The sequence below is a fragment of the Lytechinus variegatus genome, chromosome 2, assembly GCF_018143015.1.
Source record: "Lytechinus variegatus isolate NC3 chromosome 2, Lvar_3.0, whole genome shotgun sequence".
Classification (NCBI taxonomy): Eukaryota; Metazoa; Echinodermata; class Echinoidea; order Temnopleuroida; family Toxopneustidae; genus Lytechinus; species Lytechinus variegatus.
The window spans coordinates 62,504,446-62,527,450 of NC_054741.1; the positions used below are offsets into that span (position 1 = coordinate 62,504,446).

At 38.0% G+C, this 23,005-nt stretch overlaps 1 protein-coding gene and 1 long non-coding RNA gene across 2 annotated transcripts; one reads left to right on the forward strand and one right to left on the reverse strand.

The window, feature by feature from the left end:
- Positions 1–1,825: 1,825 nt before the first annotated feature.
- On the forward strand, positions 1,826–17,133 carry LOC121408575 (probable ubiquitin-conjugating enzyme E2 7). Its single transcript, XM_041600089.1, has 6 exons — positions 1,826–1,968; positions 9,515–9,617; positions 10,484–10,581; positions 14,273–14,451; positions 15,036–15,158; positions 16,861–17,133. The coding sequence occupies exons 1-5, from the start codon at positions 1,920–1,922 to the stop codon at positions 15,114–15,116; spliced, it is 510 nt and encodes a 169-aa protein (XP_041456023.1). The 5' UTR covers positions 1,826–1,919; the 3' UTR covers positions 15,117–15,158; positions 16,861–17,133.
- A 317-nt stretch (positions 17,134–17,450) lies between these two features.
- Positions 17,451–18,444, reverse strand: LOC121408576. The gene is made up of 2 exons (XR_005969058.1): positions 17,713–18,444; positions 17,451–17,531 (listed from the first exon to the last, which is right to left on the reverse strand). It is a non-coding gene; the product is annotated as an uncharacterized LOC121408576 (long non-coding RNA).
- Positions 18,445–23,005: the final 4,561 nt, after the last annotated feature.

Consider the following 23,005-nt stretch of genomic DNA (forward strand, 5'->3'; position numbering starts at 1 on the left):
AGAAAGAGAAAGAAAGGAAGAAGAAGAAGAAGAAGAAAAGAAGGGGAGGGGCAAAGAGAAAGAGGAAAGCAAAATGAAACTGACAAGAGAATAAAAAGAAGGAAATTGCTGTACACTAATGCGTGACCCAAAAAACGCGGGGTGTTTTTTCAGTATTGGACGCGGGCCGCGCGTGCACTCGTTAAGGGTATCAAAAACACAAATTTTCAAGTCTGAAAAGGCCCTGCGGGGCTGCGGAGTCAATTAAACGTTTAGGGTATGTTTTTTCAAATCTTTTCTTTAAAGACTAGCCAAACGTATTTAGGGTATGTTTTTCTCCCAAGGCTTTTCCCCTGGGTCATATTCTGGCGACAACTTGTTGAGGGGCCAAAATGTGTTAAAGCCCGCGAAAAAAAAATTGTTTAGGGGGTTATTTTGCACACAGAGAAAAAAACTCGTTTAGGTGGTGTCCCGGGGGTGGTGTTTGGAAACTGATTTTGTCATTTGTACACAGCAATACATTTGACTGCCTTCCAGGGCCTTGTTGTGGGCCGACGCATTAGCGTACCTATAAGGGGGGGGGGGCGAGGGGGCAGACTGCCCCATCCCCGACGAGTGACAACCCATGCATGGGCTGTATCCCTGTCCCCCCCTGACGAGTCACAACTGATCCCTGACGAGCTCCTGAACTTGAAGACTTTTTTTTTGCTTAGTTGTCAATTTTTTCCTGGTACGAAATCCTTTATTTGTGGTTGAAGACCTTTTTTTTGCTTGTCAAATTTTTTGGCGGACTAATTTGCCTCCCCCCCCTGTGGAAAATCGGGAAATTCTAGGTACGCCACTGGGCCGACATACCATTGTTTCAGCTATACGGGCCGAATTGTTTTTTTTTTACTGAGGGTATAGGGGCAGCTCGATCAATTTACCCCCCAAAAATGGGCTATTTCATCTGGATCTTGAATAAAATGATATATATTTTTGTCTGACAAGTTGTAAGATCCGACGACTTGGTTGGCTGAGAAGCACTCTTAAGATATGGTAACTATATCGGATAAAACAGACCGGGGAGCGTCCGGGGGGGGGGGAGCATTTCATGAAAGGACTTTGTCGGACGTTTTATCCGACAGTAAAAAAAGTCTTCCTTCTAAATGATTGAGGTGCACATGATTTAAGTCACAAAAATTCAACAAGCTAGCAAAAAAAAAAGAAAAGATGGTCTTCACTTTTGTATGTCCACTACAAATATTTTATGGCTCTGCTGTCTCGGGAAGGGGGGGGGGGGGTGCGGCACTGGCCGGATGTACCTGTGTCCCCTCCTCCTGGATCCGCCCCTTGTGATCTGCCCCAGTGTAACGTACCGTATCGAGTTACAAAATCAACATGTCGGGGACAGCAAGTTTTTGTCATCTAACTTGTATAAATCTGTATTTTTACCTTGTGATCCAGTTTTGAGTACCCAGCATTGGCGGCGGAAGCCAAACAAATTTGGAGGGGTCCACCTGAACTTTTTGGATGGACACAGGGAAAAATTTGACAAGCCAGAAACAAAAACAACAAAAAATGTTTTCAACCTACATTTTAGTAGGGGATCGCCAAATTTTTTTGACAAGCAAAAAAAAAAAGTTTATCCACACAAAATTTAAGGGGGGACCGTCCCCCACCTCAAATTTATGGGTGGGGTGGTCCCCGCTTCCGCCGCCTATGGTACCCAGTAAAAGTGTGTTAAAAAAAACATTAACAAAAACTAACCTCGGGGGCAGCACTCCCAACCGCCCCTATAGCCGGCCGGCAGCGCCAGCGCTTAGCTTAGCTTGCTCTGCGCTGCGCGCGCTGCGTATACAGAAAAATTAGGAATTGTCGACGCAAAAACTGTGCATGTCTCGAGCTGTGGTGGACAACAATAAAGTTACATTTCTTTCGATGTTCCAGTTTAGCTGAAAATGAATACATCAGAACAAGCATCGTTATTGCTGAAAAGACAGCTATTGGGTATGGTTTCATTACCGTAATTGTCGATTATTCATCATAGTTTAAAGTAGAAGATTTTTTTAATCCATGATGTTCGGTAATTACGTTGTCGAAGAGGTTCGCAGCTGTGCACAATGTCAATACGTGCGAGTATCAATGAATGAACTGCTTCTAGTACAGCCAGCAACTGTGCTTCGCCTGCGCCCTCCCGTCTTGCGTAGCTGCTGCAGTGCCGGTGGTGTGTGTATCGAGTCGATGGATGTGCGCACCGTGTACGTCCTCGATCGTACCTGTGTGATCAAGTGTTTTTCTTTGTTCAGTTTTAAAAGGGTCTTTAAAACGTATGATAATGGTAGTTTCTTGAAATTTATTTGAAATCAGTTATCCTGATAAGATAATTATGGGACTCTCAAGTCTATTTGTGGAGTAAGCTGCACAGAATTTGACATGCTATTGTTAAGCTAATTTTGCTATATTATTAAAATGTCTTCTCAAAATGAAATTTGCATCAATGTTTGTTGAATAGGCCTAGGCCCCTATATTTGTCTATTTAATTTGGACCCCCTATCGCAGGCATACCTTTTGCCCGGGGGGGCCACTTACATTGACGAGTGGATACCATGCGCGACCAAAAAAACACGTAAAAAGGATGTCCTTTTCACGATAGGGCACGTTACGTACGTAACGTGAAAAGGGTGTCAAAAACACAAAAATAATGAAAAAAGGGTATCCATTTCGCTAGTAAAATTACGTGTTTAGGGTCAAATTTGCGGGAATGATAAAACAAAATTAAAATGTTTTATAAAGGATGTCCTTTTTGCCCCAACACTACGTGTTTAGAGTCCTATTTGCGCGAGGTGTAGAAGGTGGGGTCGTACTAAACCAAATAAGGTAAAGCCGACAACCAAAGGACCCGTAACAATAAAACATTCCTTTACTTGTTTAGGGGTTCATTTCAGGAAATATTTGCCAAGAGTATCGTTTTGTTTCCAATACTTGTTAAGGGTAGGGTTTCACACGTCAATACTTGTTAAGGGGTGCATTTTCAGAATATGGATATTACGTGTTTAGGGTGCTTTTCGAGACCCCATGGTCGCGCATGGTATCCACTCGTGAATGGAAGTGGCCCCCCCGGGACCTTTTGTTCGCTAACTTCAGTCCATGTAAAAGCTATGGTACGGTGAAGCCAACGCGCCGACAGCTAACGATCAACGAACCTAACAGTAACACTGTCTCCTTGGAATAAAATTTTTGATTTTACATCACATATTTTGCCAAGCTGTTATATTCTTCATTGGTCGCTTTACATTCTTGCACTCTGTTTCCCCAATCAAAGTGGGGAATTAAGCACTAATCAAGGAGGGTGAGGTAGCTCACCCTTTTCCCAGAGACGCTGTATTTAACTTACCTCCACTATTATGAGTCCTACGTCATAAAGTCTTTGGTCTATTGAGGGAGGGGATACTGCGAAGCTAGACAAAGTTTTGGCAGAGTATATCCTGCCCGAAATAGACTAATTTTGTGGTCTAGATGTAGGCTTTATACTTGAGCTGCTTAAAGGGATTACTTCTTCAAGGTGGCTGATATTTTTTTTTCTTTATTTATATAGAGCCACATCTCATTACATTTCTTGAGATGTTCTCTAACTTTCTGACATCCAGTCACTGAATTTTCATAAGTGTTCAAAAAAACATTTTTAAAAGAAGTATGCAACCATTGGCATAGCAGAGAGAGGGCGCTAGATGTCTGAAAAATCAAGCTTTGAATTTTTACGAAGAAGTACTTAGCCCCAAACCGGTCATGTCTTGTGGCAAATTGTGAACTTGATTGTATTTCATGAAAATTGGTCAAAGCGGGTGGCAGCACGCCAGTTTTAATTGTAGGATTGGGGGGGGGTTGGGTGTTTTTGAAGCCTTCTTTTTTATCTTTAGATTACACGAAAAATATGAATCTAATAGTTGTAATCATCTTCTATTTTGTTCTCTATAATATTTTCTAACATTTTGTACTAAGAATTGATGAAACTTTGCTTGTATTTTTTGTCTCACCTGCGAAGCAAAGTGAGACTATAGGCGCCGCTTTTCCGACGGCGACGGCGGCGGCGGCAGCGTCAACATCAAATCTTAACCTGAGGTTAAGTTTTTGAAATGATGTCATAACTTATAAAGTATATGGACCTAGTTAATAAAACTTGGCCATAAGGTTAATCAAGTATTACTGAACATCCTATCAGAGTTTCATGTCACATGACCAAGGTCAAAGGTCATTTAGGGTCAATGAACTTAGACCATGTTGGAGGAATCAACATCGAAATCTTAACCTGAGGTTAAGTTTTTGAAATGTCATCATAACTTAGAAAATATATGGACCTAGTTCATGAAACTTGGACATAAGGTTAATCAAGTATCACTGAACATCCTGCATGAGTTTCACGTCACATGACCAAGGTCAAAGGTCATTTAGGGTCAATGAACTTTGGCCGAATTGGGGATATCTGTTGAATTCCCATCATAACTTTGAAAATATATGGACCTAGTTCATGAAACTTGGACATAAGGTTAATCAAGTATCACTGAACATCCTGCATGAGTTTCACGTCACATGACCAAGGTCAAAGGTCATTTAGGGTCAATGAACTTTGGCCGAATTGGGGATATCTGTTGAATTCCCATCATAACTTTGAAAGTTTATGGATCTGATTCATGAAACTTGGACATAATAGTAATCAAGTATCACAGAACATCCTGTGCGCGTTTCAGGTCTCATGATTAAGGTCAAAGGTCAATGAACTTTGGCCGAATCGGGGGTATCTGTTGAATTACCATCATAAGTTTGAAAGTTTGTTGGTCTAGTTCATTAAACTTGGACATTAGAGTAATCAAGTATCACTGAACATCCTGTTCGAGTTTCAGGTCACATGATCAAGGTCAAAGGTCATGTAAGGTTAATGAACTTTGGCCATGTTGGGGTTTTTTGTTGAATAACCATCATATCTCTGTAAGTTTATTGGTCTAGTTCATAAAAAAGGGAAATAAGAGTAACCATGTATCACTGAACATCTTGTGTGAGTTAGAGTAGTATTCAAAGTGAGCACTGCTGCTATATTGAACCGCGTGATGCAGGTGAGACGGCCAGAGGCATTCCACTTGTATTTTTTTCCAAATGACTTTCTAAAATTGATCGTCCGGACACACAACAACTGGGTATACAATAAGAAACCCAGCTGCATAGATAAATATCATATACTTTAAAAACCTTCTGATGAATAAAAGGAAGATCTGTATGTGCATGCTAATTCACATTACACCTTGTTCTTATTACCCTTTTTTGGACAAGGAATAATTTGGCAAGTGTAAAATTATTAATATAATGAATGATTAGAGTGGAAATAAATGCAAAATCAATAAACACATACACAGTAGAGGAAGGATAGATTTCAAATTACGAATTGCACAAATAAAACAATGGCAATATTTGTAGACATGGTTTTACAAAGCTCATTAATATGGGTCTCCCATAGTGCTGTAGCCGAACTGCCGAACCGAACGGATGTTCGCCGAACTTAGCACTTCCGAACCGTACTGAACCGAACGCAAAGGCCTGGTTTGGTGGTTCAGTAAAAAAAAATTCACATTAAATTTAACATGAAATATGAATAATAAAAGGACTGCATAAATTTTAATATGAAATTGAAAATATTGGTTAGTGCAGGGCTCGACACTAGCGGCGGTCCGACGGTCCCAGACCGGTAAAAATCGCCGTCGGGCCAGTAGATTTTAAAAAATAGGAAGATTTACTGGTCCGACATGACCAGTAAAAAATATCATTGTCGGGCCAGTAATTTTTCAAAAAAACAGCAAGATTTTAAGGGTCCGACATGACCAGTAATAAAAACCATTGTTGGGCCAATAAACTTTTCCAGAAATGGTCAAATTCACTGCATGAACATTTCCCCCGATAAATTCTGCCATTCACACACAGAATACACACAGAATGAATCGCACGTAAGTGTTACTAGAGTAGATCAGTGTACATGTAGCCAGCCACGGCCATACTGTACACAACCCACATGGTAAATTCTCTACTGGCTGCGCGAACGAAGCTTGGCTAAACTCTGGCAGAAATCTCTCACAGAACTGTCAAAATTCACGGTTCATACTCATGAAAGGCTCTTATAATGTCCATATTCCCTAAAAATTTGAGTAACTCTGTCATCTGTAAGCAGTAAAAGGGTAAATTTTCACTTCTGTTTGGTTCAAACAGATCGGGTTTCGGGTGGTATCGTCTGAATACATATTAGCCCCACATATGCATTTATGTGTGTGTTGATACACTTGGTTTCTGACTTTCGTAGCCAAAAAAGAAACATAAATTATTTATGATAATAGTTTTAGCTTTCTTCCTCTGTTTCCTTCCTTCCTTCTTTCCTCCCTTCTTTCCTCCCTTCTTTCCTTCCTTCTTTCCTTCCTTCTTTCCTTCCTTCTTTCCTTCCTTCTTTCCTTCCTTCTTTCCTTCCTTCCTCCCTCCCTCCCTCCCTCCCTCCCTCCCTTCCCTCCTTCCTTCCCTCCCTCCCTTCCCTCCTTCCTTCCCTCCCTCCCTCCCTTCCATCCATCCTTTCTTCTTTCCTTCCTTCCTTCTTTCCTTCCTTCTTTCCTTTCTTTCTTACTTTCCTTCCTTCTTTCCTTCCTTCTTTCCTTCCATCCTTTCTTTCTTACTTTCCTTCCTTCACTCCTTCCTTCTTTCCTTACTTCTTTCCTTCCTTCCTTCCTTCCTTCCTTCCTTCCTTCCTTCCATCCTTTCTTTCTTTCTTTCTTTCTTTCTTACTTTCCTTCCTTCCTTCACTCCTTCCTTCCTTCTTTCCTTACTTCTTTCCTTCCTTCCTTCTTTCCTTCCTTCCATCCTTTCTTTCTGACTTTCCTTCCTTCCTTCTTTCCTTCCTTTCCCTCCTTCTTTCTTTCTTTCTTACTTTCTTCGTTTCTGTCTTGCTTTCTATTTGTCCTTCATTCCTTCGTTTTACGGGGGGGGGGGGGGGGGTCACGAAAGGCTAGAAAAATAAACTTGCGCCTTTTTTTAATGTTTTCTTTATTTTTTGGGACCAGTAGATTTTAGGTTCGGACCAGTAAAAATTTGAAAAACTGGGTATCTACTGGTCCGACATGAATAGGTTGGACCAGTAGAAAAAATGGGTTAGTGTGGAGCCCTGGTTAGTGATTGCACACAATAAGAATTCCACACAAAATATTTTTCAAATCCACTATTTAAGCTACAATCTCACTACGATTTAACTGTTGTCAACTTAAGAATATTTTATTAACATGAATATATTTTTTCTTCATAAAATGAGGGGAAATTTGAAGCTAATCTCGGTTTAAAAGTGTGGTTGAATTACGTCTTGCCGTAATCGGACCTATGTGTTTTGTATTAAATAAAGAAAAAAGACGACATAAATTCATTCCTCGTAAGTGACAAAGTATGACAGCTTCGGTCTCATCTTTGATTTTTTTTATCTGTCTCAATTTTTTTATAAACGTGAATCTATTTTTTTCTTTATAAATTGTGCGGACATTTTAAGCTAAACTCAGTTAAAAAGTGTAGTTGGATTACGTATTGCTGTAATCGATCGTGATTGTTATCGGACGTACATGTAATTGTTTTGTATTTAATAAAAGAAAAAGACCTAAATTCATTCCTTGTGACTGACAAAGTAATGGTATAGTATATATATTTCACCTTCTGAAATTTCCATATTAATATAAAAGAAAAATAAGAGATGAAGGAATGAGGGTGAAAAAACAGAAACAATAAAAATTCATTTAACACATGTTCCCTGATAGTGTTCCGGAAATGGTTGATAAGGAAAGTTGAAACAGGAAGTCCAAACAACCTGCTCTCAGTTGCTATAATGCTGGTAAAATTCATATTCCGAATTTGAAATGTCTTTCCATTGTCAATATTTTCTAAAAAGTGGTTTAATCTGGTCTATTACTGAAAATGAAATGATCAATTACCGTAAGTAACGGTGTATTAACCGCACCCGTGTATTAACCGCACCCCCAACTTTGGACTAAAAAAAAAAAAAAAAAAAAAAAAAATCTCACATTTACATGCATATTTGAGGTACAAAGAAACAAAATCTACGGTAAGTTTTTAAGATTTCAAAGTATCCAAAGAGATTACCGGTATGCAGAAATATGCTGTTCTTGATCAATTCATCTACAAATGTTAGAAAGAAAGAACGGTCCCGACAAAATTGGCAACTTACACACTCGCTCACCTCACAGTCAGTGTACACATACTACACACACAGCACTGCCATTACATTGCAAACTACGATACAGTACAAGTCATGCCAGTACATCTTATCAAATTATGATCTGTGTCTTCCCAGCGTAGGAGGAAGAAACATTCACATTTCTTGCATCACAATCTCACAATCACTTTCAGAAATTTGATGTCTTAGCATGAATTTTGGATACGGGATTATAGGAAGGTTCAAGAAACAAAGAAATTGGCATTTTTTCCAGTTGTTTTTTACGGCTTCGTGCCGTCTCTCTCGTGCGTAGTTTACATGGTATCTTATGAAAAGCAAACAGGAAGGAAAAAAAAGCTGGCGTGAAACGGGACTTTGAATAGCGCCAGCTTAAGTCGCACTATAACCACATTACAACGCAATCTTCCAAGCTCACTCAACTCTCGCTCAGCGGTGACAAAATATTACCGAGTATGCTTGGCGTCTCTTTTAAATTAGCCAGGGAACTTCACTACTTTGAATCGAGAATAAAGTCAAAATTAGTGTCATGAAGGTGGGTGCGTTTGTTATGGACAACATTTAAATATATTACAATAATCGCTTCCCATTACCCGCGGCTCATACCCCTCTAAACGAGAGGGGTATTCAATTATTCAATCTTAAAACGAAAGTAGAAATGACTCTTATTTACGTTATAGATTAAAATTAAAAAAAAGGAAGTTATGCAACAATTTTTCTAACCATTCTTTTTAGAAACAAAATTTATTATAGATATACGACCCATCTTTGAAGTGTTAACCTGCTTGCAGATTGGCGATCCTTTGTTAGTAAATCATTGTGGCATTTATTGCCGAACCCCGAACCAAACCAAAGTTCGGAAAAAAAATCGCCAAACCCTGCCGAACCGAACCCGACCATGTGGCCTGACTTGCGGCACTAGTTTTCCATGTCAATTTTTTTATCCTTATGCAAACCAAGATATTAATAATCAAAGCTACTTTTGGCAATTATAACATCATTGAAGATAATGCTGTAGAAGTGTTTCTTACAGCTTCTGATCGCGAATTTAACAACCTGTGAAAATGTTGTAACCCCCTCAATTCGCAAAAAAATTCTGTACATAAAAATAACAGCTTGTACAGTAATCTTTTCAACACTTTGAATTGTTGATTCATCCATCTCTTCATTGTCTTTTTGTTTAATCATATCTTGAAAGATTGAAATTCATCACTTTTGAATGAATGGAGCTTTTCTGCACTAACATCTGGATTTACTTGTTTGATTTCTAATTGATATCTTACCTTACTCTCTGTATAGATTTAAATAAACAACCTGTGGGTGGATTTTCTGCTGGACTTGTAGATGATGATGATCTTTTCAAATGGGAGGTGGTGGTCATAGGACCTCCTGATACATTCTAGTAAGTGAAGTTTACCCATTACGTGCTTGAGAATTTTAAAGATTAAAACTAACCTCTTTAATTCATTTTATCAATGATTTTCTTTAACTTGTAATTTTGTTTGCCCCCCCCTCACTTATGTGCTTGAGCATCTTTTGCGAGATGAATATGGTGCCTAACAAATTGCATATATTTTTATTATTATTATGACTTGTGGTTGCTTTCAGATAAATTGCATTTCATTCATTGAAAGTGGTCTCATATTGTTCAAGTTCCATTGAAATGTCTATATGATACATCATTTGACATTTGGCACACTATTAAGTCTGGTGTCATTTTAGTTCATATAACTCATATTTCACATATCAAGGGTCTCTGTCTAAGCAGTGCAGGGCTTTTTTTTTTACTTATTGCACAGGTGTTAGAGTGTTAAACAACATGGATCAGAAAAAAAAATACACATGTTCGCTACTGCTCATGTCAGTATTGGAAAAGTAGTACTTCAAGGAGAAGCGCATCATCATGCGCGGTGAATGCATTGATATATCGATGGGTGAATGCTGCTAGCACTGACTTATTGCTGCTGGCTTGTTGTTTGGATGCATTCTTTTATAGTTTAATGTGTTGCTAAGCTGAATAAACCATTTACTTGCGCCAATTACTGTGGATAAATTCTATCTTCGGGTGAGCTTTACACTCGTGACTTTGGCTGGACCCATTTTATTTCAAGTTATCATGTTTGGCATGTCTTGGGAAACCTTTCCTGTGAAAAATAAAACATGCATTTCATGGACATTTGAGTCAAAAGCGGATATGGAATCTTAAGTGATAATGTTATGATATTACATTCCTCATACCTAAATGTATTTATTTTTCTTTCTTGACAGTGAGGGTGGATACTTCAGAGCAAATTTAAATTTTCCCAAGGATTACCCGCAGAAGCCACCTAAAATGAAATTTATCTCAGAGATTTGGCATCCGAATAGTAAGTATATATGTTAAGAGTGAAAGGGGAAGGGGGTATCATAGATTAATTTTTGGATGGTGGCTTTGGTATGATACTCTTGCATTGATGAAAGCATAATTAGCAGGTGGGTCTTTCATAAAGCTCTTCGTAAGTGAAGAGCGACTTTAAGAAAGACTGGTGATCCTTTCTTATGGTATTACCATTAAATCTTCATTTATATAAAAGGTTCACCAGTTGTTCCTATAGTTACTCTTAACTTACATGTATTAACAGCTTTATGAAGCTGCTCCAGGGTTTTTATCTTGCCTGCATAGCAGAGCAAGACTAAAGGCACCACTTCTCCGGCGGTGGCGGCAGGGTTGTCAACATAACTAAGGAAGTATGTGGACCTAGTTCATGAAATGTGGACATAAGGTAATCAAGAATCGGTGTTCATCTTTCATGAGTTTCAGGTCCCACGGTGAAGGTCAAAGGGTCAATGAACTTTTACCATGTTTGGATTACCAACATTGAAATTGTAACCAAGGTTCAATTTTGAATTTCCTCATAATTTAGAAAGTATGTGGCCCTATTTCATGAAACTTTGACATAAGGTAATCAAATATCACTTATCATCTTTCATGAGTTTCATGTCACATGACCAGGGTCAAAGGGCATTAACCCTAATTCTCCCGGGGGGGGGGGCCATAATGGCCCCCCCTCAACAATTTTCGCGATATATGTGCTGCGCGAAATTTTTTCACCTCGCAGCTCACTGACTTTTTACATTCAAGTCTCAAGTAAATTTTGAGACCAAAGTTGTGAAGCCCGGGTACGCGGTTACGACATTACGCAACATTATGCAAGTGCATGTCAGACCCAAAATTGGTCATAAATGTGATTTTATGTACAAATCCAATGCAAATTGCGTATTTAGCCAAAATTCATAAATGTATCATTATTTCTACTTTTACTGATTAAACTTAATTAATTTTGCCTTGTTTATGATCAGAATTATGTCTGGAACAATTTCCATTGAAAAAACAATAAAAAACAAAAAGTAAAAAAACAACGAAATACATAAGAAATTCATAAAACAATAAAATACATAAGAAATTTATTTCCAAACCAAAGTTTTTTTGAATTACGATTGTTAAGAATGCTACAAAGAAAATTTTTACCAAAAATTAGCATTCTAGGAGCTTTATTTAGTCAGAGCAAAAAGTATGATTTATGCATAAATTAGCATAATTAATTCATATAAAATAAAATCCCATTATTTTGGAAAATCTTACCATACAGCCTTGTAGATTACATCGCACACTACCAGCGTGCAAATTTTTTCATCGCTCGTCGATAGACGGCCGAGATCTTAAGGGGGGGCCATAATGGCCCCCCCCCGGGAATGACAAGAATCAAAATACCCCGGGAGATTTAGGGTTAAGGGTCAAATATTTTTGACCATGTTGGGTATTCTTTTTCGATGTCATAACTTTGAAAGTAAATGGATCTATTACCTGAAGCTTCGACATAAGGGTAATCACGTATACATTATCATTTTTCATGAGGTCAAAGGTCATATAGGGTCAGAGAACTTATTATTTTATTGTTGTATAAATAGCATTATTTGTGAATAGTAATTCATCTTAGTTGTTTTAAAAGTCAGCACTGCTGCTATATTGAATTGTGTAATGCAGTCGAGACTGCCGGAGGCATGTCACTTGTTTGAAATGTCATGTCAAGGCCCAAGTCATGAAACTTGGACAAAGGGTAATCAAGGTATCACTGATAATCTTATATGAGTTTTATTCCATAAAGGTCAAAGGTCTTTTAGGGTCAATGAACTTTGACAATGTGGGGTATGAACATTGAAATCTAATGAAGGTTACGTTTTAGAATGTCATAACTCTTATATTAAACCCTAACTTACCTGGGCTATTTTGTGAGCTTTAAGTCGGGGGGGGGGGGCTTTTAAGTGACAAAAATTTGCATGAAGGTAGAGAATAACATAATCCTCGCCTATGCACAGGTATATCGCACAAAATTCATATACTGTATATATATATTTTTTTAATTTGAATTCATGTTAATTTATTCATGAAATCATACTTTTTTTCCCTCATTCCCTAAATAAAGTTCTTAGAAAGCTAATTTTTGGTGAAAATATTCTTTATGGCATTCCTAACTACTACAAATATGAAGAAATAAAATCTACCAAAATCAATTTCTTATGTATTATATTGTTTTTTTCTTATGTATTTCTTTGTTTTTTCATCTTTGTATTCATTTTGTGGGGACAAAATTCATGGGGGACATAGCATCAAATCGAATGACTTCTCAATAAATATGAGAATAATTAACTCATTTATGAAATAGGCCCGGTTTGAAAGTCAATTTTTGATGCACGTGTACACGGCGTGTTTTTCGGTCGTGTACACATGTACACGTGTACACATGTACACGTTGTAAACACTGAGTGAGAGTGAGTTACGGTATTTTTTCAGTGTTTCCTACATGTAGCCTAAGTCACGGTTTTAAAGCTTACCTGAGAAGTTAGAAGTATCAATCCACAAAAATTGGTGCAATTAAAAAGTTTACTCAGCTCAGCAGCGCATTAAATTAATAAAGAATGCAAAAGTAAATCAGTGCAGGGCCCTAGTTAGCGCCGACGTTCGTTGGATGCGCATTTTGCATACTGTACCGTACATGCATGCACAGATCGCTGCAGAATTGAGTGTAACTGAAGTTATCGATTGATTTTCATTATTTTATTGCCAATTTGAGGAGCGTGTGTTTGTAGGCTTGTAGCACATGTGTATGAGCGTGTAGCACATGTGTATGAGCGTATAACACGTAACTGGAGACTCTCGAAAGCGTTCTTCAATCACTTTTAGAGCCAATTTGAGAATCACCAATTGCGACAGCGATCATTGCTCCAGTTACGTGTTATACGCTCATAAACATGTGCTACAAGCCTACAAACACACGCTCCTCAAATTGGCAATAAAATAATGAAAATCAATCGATAACTTCAGTTACACTCAATTCTGCAGCGATCTGTGCATGCATGTACGGTACAGTATGCAAAATGCGCATCCAACGAACGTCGGCGCTAACTAGGGCCCTGCACTGACCGGAGCATACCAATTTCGTGTGGTACAAAAACTTGAGTCTCCAGAATAAATGTGGATTAAATCGGCGATTTTGGAAGTAAACTCACTCTAGGTTAATTGAAATATATTGACATATTAGTGATTAAAACATGTGCAGTGTCTGAGAACTAAGAATTAATGTGAGGCTGTGAGCTTGTTCACTGACTTAAATTACAGTCCCACGCAAGCTTTATGCAGATGCTACCGTGTACACGGTGATGGAATTTAGTACACGTGCACTGACTTGACCGTGCGTGTACACGTGTACCCGAAACGGGCCTATTATGAGTCAAATTTTGTATTGACTTAGTACATGATATATACATTTTGGACCAATTTTGGTCTGACAGGCACTTGCATAATTTTGCATAATACCTTAAACGTGTACCTGGTCTTCGCAAATTTGGTCTCAAAAGTTGCGCAAGACTTCAAGGTAAAAACTCAGTGAGCAGCGCAGTCTAAAAATTTTGTTCAGGAGATATATCGCGAAAAATGTTGGGGGCTGAAAAGAGCCCCCCCCCCTTTCACCCCACTTGGAGCACGACGTAATTTATTCTATTTATTTAACCTCTGTTCAGTTGGCAAGGATGGTGATGTATGTATCTCAATACTCCACGATCCCGGTGAAGACAAGTGGGGTTACGAGAGGCCTTCAGAACGCTGGTTACCAATCCACACAGTCGAGACCATACTCATCAGTGTAATTTCAATGTTAGCAGACCCCAACGATGAATCACCCGCAAATGTAGATGCTGCTGTGAGTATCATGCTGGGCGAATTATACATATTTGAGTTTGATCTCAGTTTGATTTTAATCCGTTGCAAGCTTTTATATTTAAGAGTAAAGGCCACAAAACACCTAACGACTGGTCCGATTTCCATGTCTCAATATTAGCACCAAATTCTACTACGTTTTATTCCATAATCTGGTCGCAGACCCAGTGTAAGGTGTGTAGTGGCCATAAGATGAGCCCCTAAGAAAAATTTTCAATCGTTCTTTCATAACGTATTATAGTGTGACTTGAAATGGCACTGGAATTCCCAGTTGCGTGCGAGATACAGTGCATCAGTGTATTGGTGAGATCATAATAGAGGATCCCATGCTGCCATCTGATATGCATCTTGATGTAGTGCTTTGACCCTTGCCTTGTAATAAGGACTTGTGTTCGAATCCATCTGCAGCGTAGTATCCCATAATTTATCACTGTCATTATCATTGTTTTATGCAATATATTTATAGTTGAATTTAAAGGAGAATTTCGGCACGACCCTTGTATGTGTATGCTTGCATTTTAAGGAAAAATTAAAGGAAAAAAATGTGTTTGTATTTACATTTTACAGAAAGACTGGAGGTCAGACTACCATGGGGCCTTCAAGGCGAATGTGAAACGGTGTGTGAGAAAAAGTCAGGATTTGATGTAAAGCTTCGAAAATCTTTATATATTTCTTTTCTCTAACCTGAAGGTGAGTATATCTCCCGTTTCCTGAAATATATGTTTTTGTTTTGAAGCATTATGTTTTTTTTTATTATGAAGCATTGTGATAAGTTTTGTAAAGCATATCACATGGCCTTCTTTTGTTAGCGCAACACACTACCGAGCAAAAAGTGTGCAATGGAAAGTGGTAACTACTGCAATAACAGTGCTCAACTACCAACCGATTGGATGGCAAAGTTACTATTAATAGTAACCTTTATGTAACAGGCCAAATTCTCCCATTGTAGTGAGAAGACACTAAAATGCACTGTAAGACCGCTTATAGAATGCCATTTTTTTTTATAAAGCAAATAATGCATATGACTTGTGTGTAATAATAAATGCATCGAAAACATGATTCATCCAGATGATTCACATTAGGCAGGACTCTCCACGTGGCTCATACAGAGATGCCAACAATTAGAAACATTGAATGCTAAGACTAAATTTTCTTCAGTGACATTTTCACCCAGGGGGAGGGGGGTACTCAACCAAAAAAGTGGTAGGTATGTGCCGCGGGTGAGACAAAAAACTGGGGCCTCGGAGCAGGTTTATTGTAATAAAAGGAGGGATCTCGGAATGGGATTCGGAACTACAAATGTTTGTGAAAACGGGGGTCCTTGGAATGGGTCGCCTACGTGTGAGTGCATATGCATCCCTATGGAACGGGCATATGTGCATGCAGCTAGGCCGGCGGCACTAGCGCCAGGTGTGCTTTCACCAAAATCGTAGCTCATGTAGCAGATCAATGCGGCTGGAACGGCGTAACGGAAAATATGCGAAGCTTTGGAGCGAATTTCTTTTTTCTTGATAAGAAGAAAACGCTATGCTTTGGAGCGGCTTCTTTGTTCTTTTTTTCTCAATAAGACAAAAATGCTATGCCTTGGAATGGAAATTTAAGTGTAAAAATGAGGGTCCCCTCCGTGACACATACCCACCACACATTATATGCTGAGTGCCCCCCCCTCACCCCCTCCCTGGTTTTCACCCCGATATGTGGGTTTTGCCTCCTACAAATGAATGTAGGTACACTGTAGATGCCCCATGTCTACACTATACTCTACAGGTCTCTTGAGTGATGTCAACAGTTTGTATAACCCCCTAAATTACATTGCATTGAAAAAGTACATCATTAATGTGTTGAGTGCTCAGTGTATTTTATGCAACTATGAATATTCATCAAGGATTATGTGTGACACAAGACACACAAATATTCCTGCAAGAAATGGGTCATAAAAGGGTAATGAAAACGTTCCCGCTCATCTCATCTTTTTTTTTTACATGTGACTCATGGCTGATATGATGTGAACATTGCTTCATGTATTTTGACGATAAGCCGTTGGGGACATATCTTGGTATTACAATTGGTGATAAAGAATGCACGTCTTTGTGCACCAAAATGTGAATCAAGAATAATTTCTGAATGTATTTTTGTTCTTGGGCCCATTATAAAAAGATTTGCAATCAAATGCAACTCCTAAAATCATTTGCAACTTAATATTCAATCAGTCAGGAGTGCATATTAAAGCCTTGGATTTGGTTTTCTGAATCGAGTTTTAGAAACCCGACTCTTCCTGCAATGGGGCCATTGGTGAATAATGAGTAGATTGTATTGCAGCTATGCCGACAGGGTTAGTTTTTTCAAATTAATCAAATCAATTTTGTTTTCTGTTCCCTCATTCTTATTTCAGGTTATGTTACTTCAGTGCATACCACAGAAAGAGAAACATTGACAAAATAACCTAGATCCAAATTTTAGGTTTGGAAAGGACAAATAGGGATATGTTTTGGACTGATATGCTGCTACTGGAAGAGATGTTTTATGAAGTAGGGATTGGCAAGAGGATCCCTGCATTGGTGCACCAAAGTGTGTCTAGATACCTGGCCTTATCAACTTGATCATCACGGAAGGATACAGATGACATACTTGTGCACAATAGCCAGTCTTCTAGTATGTATAGATCATTGAAAGATTAGACACGAGGTCAAACATGCGGAGGAACAGATGATGATTAGAAGCGTGGCCCCTACCAGCTCAGAGAGACATGTGAGATTTCATGTAGAGGCGGTCAGCAACTTAGCATATTCCCTTCTCGTAGGTTTCTTACGGTTTGATTTGTAATGAGATAAGAATATTTAAGAGCACTTTAACTTCATGGGAATACATTTGATTTGGTGTGTTCATCTTCAATCAATCCTGTAAATATGACGACGACGATGATGATTTCGAGAATGCCTGTCCCCCTTCCAAATCATCTGCAATATGTTCTTTTCGAGGTGATTTGCCTTGGATCTGTAGTGTATTATTGAATTCTTCATTGTAAATGAAAACCTGTGTATGTTGTGTATAATGCAGGCATGTCTAGGGGCCGTTTCATAAAGCTGTTCGTAAGTTAAGAGCGACTTTAAGAACGACTGGTGATCCTTTCTTACGTGCTAACGTTAAACCATCGCCTATGGTGTATACTATTTACCAAAAGAAAGGATCACCAGTCGTTCTTAAAGTCGTTCTTATCTTATGAACAGCTCTGTGAAACACCCACCAGGAATCTTTGCACATCAAATGGTTGTCTTTGCCAGAACCGTCCACGTAGTTACAGCCAAACCAGAGAAAATAGGTTTATCCCATTTATTCTTCTGATTACATACTTAGTAAGGGGCATAATCTATCTATCTGTCTATGTTTATAATGAGTACCCATGGGAAGGTGTTTGATATGGCCATGAATTCAATTTGATATGAATTCTACCAAACTTTAATTGATGTCATATATGCTTCTCTTATGAGGTTGAAACGGCACAATCCCAGTATTCAAGGCAGCGTTCAAAATGTCATTTTGTGTTAGTTTACACACAATGTTTACGCAGATCCCTTGTTCTTAAATGCCTGAACAATCCTTATATAACTTTGCTGAATTGCGATGATCACAGTTCGGCCCATGATTCCGCAAGTGTTCAAAATCTGGTTGACATAGCCCATCGTTCAGATACTGTGCAAATTATAGCAACGCACTGTGGTGTCAGGACTTTCTCATCGGGTGAAGAAGTGAAGGGCCGAACTATCTTGATATGCAATGGCTTGCCCCTTCAAGCCTTTCCTTGATCGGAATGTTCCTTTACCACTTTGCATGCATTCCTGTGTTCAATGGGTGTGTAGCAATTTCTTTTTCATGAAGGGAAAATCTAGAAATCCCATTAGCCCATCTGGGGCCTGTTGCATAAAACTTTTTACCTGAGAAAACTCTGGTAAAAACTGAAAACTAAGGATAGTCTGATTTCTGCCATTGACTTTAACACAGGGCAAAAACTCTGGTAAAAACAACCTGAGTTTTCTCAGGTAAAAAGTTTTATGCAACGGGCCCCTGGAGGTGGAAGTTTCCCCATCCACCTGACTGATATGTAAGCTATTACATTGAATGGCATGCTTGTTCAAGCATTTTAAGCTAACTGCAGCCATGTGAACCGACATACTCTTCAGTGGTATTGGTGTGTGCATATTTTTGTCTTCGATCTTCATATTGAATATTCATATTGAATAAGCCAGTGAGTAGGTCGTTAGCAACAGGAATACTGGGATGGTGCCTTTCATGCCGAAAAAAATTATTGACTTGTTTGTACCATTATGTTGATTTGATCAGAAATGCTGAAAGCATTCTTGGTGAAAAGCTGACCCTGTTTGTTTTTGTTTTTTTAACCCAAATAATTTCTTTGTGTACTTCATCTACCAATACGAACACACACAAAAAGGGAACTCTTCTCCTTTTTCCAAAATAAACCTTTTTCTTTCTTTTTTTTATCCAAAAAATGGTATGAGCAAAGTAATTATGCAGGAGCATTTCTGCACTCCTTGACTAATTCTTTATGAATATGAGATTGAGTCGAACATGATGTGAAATTCAAATAGGCCCATATTAAAGGCAAAATTGTCATCTTTAAAATGATTCACAACAGTCCTTTCTGGGGATGTCATACAGGATTCAGACATATTCTGTTTTTGATGTATTTTTTTCTCTCCCTATTTATCTAATTTTTTGAGCTCATACCTTTCCTCACATTCTAAATTGAGCATAAAGCAATGAACAGGGATAGATGATGTATACAGTAACAGACATTTTCAAATTCTACTTTCTTGAAATTTTGTAGTAGTAAGATTTTCTTTTCATGTGCTAGGGATGTAGTTTTTAAGAGAATGTAGAATATCAATCTCACTTTCATATTTCAATATTTCTTTCTCAGGAGCAGGTAGATAAAAGGGTAAGAATTGCAAAAATCTATTTCCAGAAATGTCCACTGTAGTCCATGCATATGCTGTCAAATAGATTGAATTTACTTACATCTGGCATTTATTCACATGGGGGAGAAATTGAAAGGTATGACTATATAGATAAATTTTGTTCATTGTTGGATAGAATATGTAGTGGATCATTCATTGTGCCAATGCATAGAGGGTTGGTACTAGGAAGGCTGTAACTCAAAGTCAAAAGTAGTAATTTTGAGAAAAAAGAAGTTAACATTTCCCTCACATTCAAATATGTTAAAGTGCTCAAGTGTTATTTTGTTACGTATGCAGTAGGAAGTTGAACTGAGCTGGCTTTATGGTTTTCAGAATCTGCAGGTGTTGCTGATTATTTTGGTGCCAAAATCTCAAAATGGATAAAAAGTGAGTTACACCCTTCTGTCTTTCAGCCCTTGACATCGTTGCACACTCATTGCACCGCATGATTTTTCGAAATTCATGTACATAATAATGGCAATCAACGTAAACTGGATTTCCAGATATCTTCCACATAATTTAGTCCAGCTTTAGATGAATCTCTACCTCTTTAATGTTTTTTTTTTCCCCCATAAAAATTAGATTTTCATAATTAAATAAATTGTAGTTTGACCGATTCCATACTGTAATGGAAACCATATTTGATTTTAAGAATTTTTTCTCCAAATTTTACATTCATAAGTTTCATTGAAACTCTTGTAGCCTTTAAAGGGGGAAGTTCACTCTGGAGAAAAGTTTTTTTTAAAACAGCAGAAAAATAAAAAGTAATGGTGAAGTACTGAGGATAATCCATTAATTATTAAGAAGGTTATTAGAATCTTAAGTGTTGGATTTGTGACATCATAAATGAGGAGCTGTCCCATACATTATGTAAAATGAAATGCATACATTTCAATTTTTGAATGGTTCATGATGACTTATTTTTTTTATTTGTTTATTGATATACTAAAGGTACATTAATAACCATTTTCAATCTTCTGACAAAATGACATTTCATGGATTTTTTTACCATGATATGTAGGAAAGCTGCTAGCATATGACGTCAAATAAAAGAATTACAATTCTGATAACTTTTTATACGCCTGTCCTAGGACGGGACGTATTATGGTATCATGCTTAGAGTCCATCCGTCCGTCCTTGTAAACGGGATAACTTCAGTTTAACTTGACCTAGGCTCATATAAATTTGTGTGTATGATACTAGCATAGATCCTAGCAATTCTACTGACTTTGAGGTCAAAGGTGAAGTCGCCACCTTCTACTTTTCTTGCTTGACCAATAACTGTATTTTCTGTGTTACATTTGGGCGTATTATGTGCTCGCCTTAGCCACACTCTTTTTTGTTCTTTGATGGATTTTTCTCAAACCTTCGGCAAAATTTTGTATTACTTTCTCTGCTAATTTTACAATCAACTTTTCCTTGGGGTGAACTTCCACTTTAACAACAAGGGTTTTTTCTTCCCTTCTGTTTGTCCTTAAGAATATTTCTCAACAGTGTATTGTGTCATATGTTATGAATTCAATGAAATATTACTGGACAAGGGCATCATTACATTTGCCTTGTTTACATTGCAGTATCATACTATTTAAATGGACTGGAAAGCTGGTTGTGTTTGTGTAGCTATATTTCTTTCCACCCTCTCTTTTGATCCATAAAGTGTCATATCGTTTCATTGGTAAGTTGACGAGGCCTTAAACTTTGATGTTACTAGGGCAAGGCTGCCTTTCGTTACGGGCTATTCCTGTATTACAGGGGGGAAGGGGCACTGATGACAGTGCAAAAGGTGTCAGTGGCCCTTTCTGAAAAAACTGAAACAAGAGCTCCTGTTTTAAGGTGGCGAATTCCACCATGAAAGAGTCTTGAAGTCCTTTCCATGTCTTTTGAAGAATGGTATCATTTCAAAAGATGTTCACGGCAGGAATTGCTCTTTGGATGCCATCAGAATGAAACGCACAAACCGAATGAAATGTTGGTGCCCAACAACATTGATGTGTCGTCCCATCCCATCATTATTGACAGTTTTGGTGATTCCAAAATCTTACAGTGCATACTAATTCTTAAGTGTATGATAATCATCATTTCCTAATCACTCTGACATAGTTTCCTCCACAATATGATCTCATGACCAGAACTTATCCTCAACTTGAAATGTTTTGGGGCTGCCTGTGGTAATATTTCTGTGTCTTCCAATGGCTATGAATGATTGCATTTTTACAATCTGAACAGAGGGCACAGTGTCTCCCCCAGAGAAGTGAATGTCATATTTTGTGGACGCATGATGTAATTAACCATGATTTTTCAAACGCCAACAATGCCATGTCCCTCGTTTTCCAAGGTTTACAAGAATATGACAAGAGTAACCAAGTGCGATGGCATTACTTTTTTAAATGTGTTTCAGCAATTTCGTGCCTATGTATTTCGGTAGAGCATGATGAAAAGGAAAACTTCCACATGCCAAATTTGGCATAAATCGGTTCGTGTTGGTCCAAGGTATGGCCACATGGAAAACTTGTTTATCTTCATGAAATCAGTGGAAATGAGCCTGGGACATTTTACAACCAGGGCAGTTTACACTGATTTCTGTGGGGTCAGGAGCCAGGTATTATGGCTACATCTTATGTACCCTTGAGCCAATTTGCTTCAAAGTTTGGCTGTGGATAGTCTTCTCCATAATGCCCCATTGCGATATGGTATCCCAAATGCAGAAATGAAACAAAAATAGTGTGATGCCATCGCTGCTTCCATAAATGAGAATTTTTTTTATCAAATGAGACTAAGAAACAAACACATGCATCTATTCTATTATCTTGACAGATAAAAGTTTATTTTTAAATCTTGGATTGTTGGTACATATATGTCCTCTTGAGCATGGAGGTGCTATTTGCACTGTATGGACAAATTGTAACACAAGAAACATACTTTCATTATCTTTCAAATGCACTCGGATTGTTCAACATGAGATCAGAATTTTCTTCGCTGAGAAATGAATTGAAAGTCTGTTTCTGAATGAATTCAAGTTGCGACATTTTAAAAAGTGATTTACGAGTATTTAAAATTTGCAGTCACTCTCTGTGGACGGTCAGTAAATACTATACATGTACCGGTAGAATGGACTATGTAATGGCTAGTGTAAGGAAGGTCAATTCATTTCATTGTTGGTATTTAAACTGTCATTTCCCCAAGAAGCGTCAAGTTGCTTTTACACAGTATTTTGCCGTTTAATATATGACATCTGTTGTCTGTTCACTGATCTTGCATCCAATGATACACATATTTTTTTTATAATGAATTATATCAAATTTTCAGTGAAGTAGTATTTCAGAATTTATTCACAAATCTTCTTTAGATTTTTTGTTCTCTTTCTCACTTTGCAGCATCTATTTCTGGTCCGTATCCAATGCAATAAAATATGCGAACTTGTGATTAAAAGAGATTTTTGAGATGATGTTTCGATGGGTTCATGTTATGAGTGACATAAAGAGGTATAGCTTTTTTTCATTTGTTTTGCCATATCATTTTAAGTTATGATCGATTGTAAAATTGGTTGTATTCCTCATGTTTACG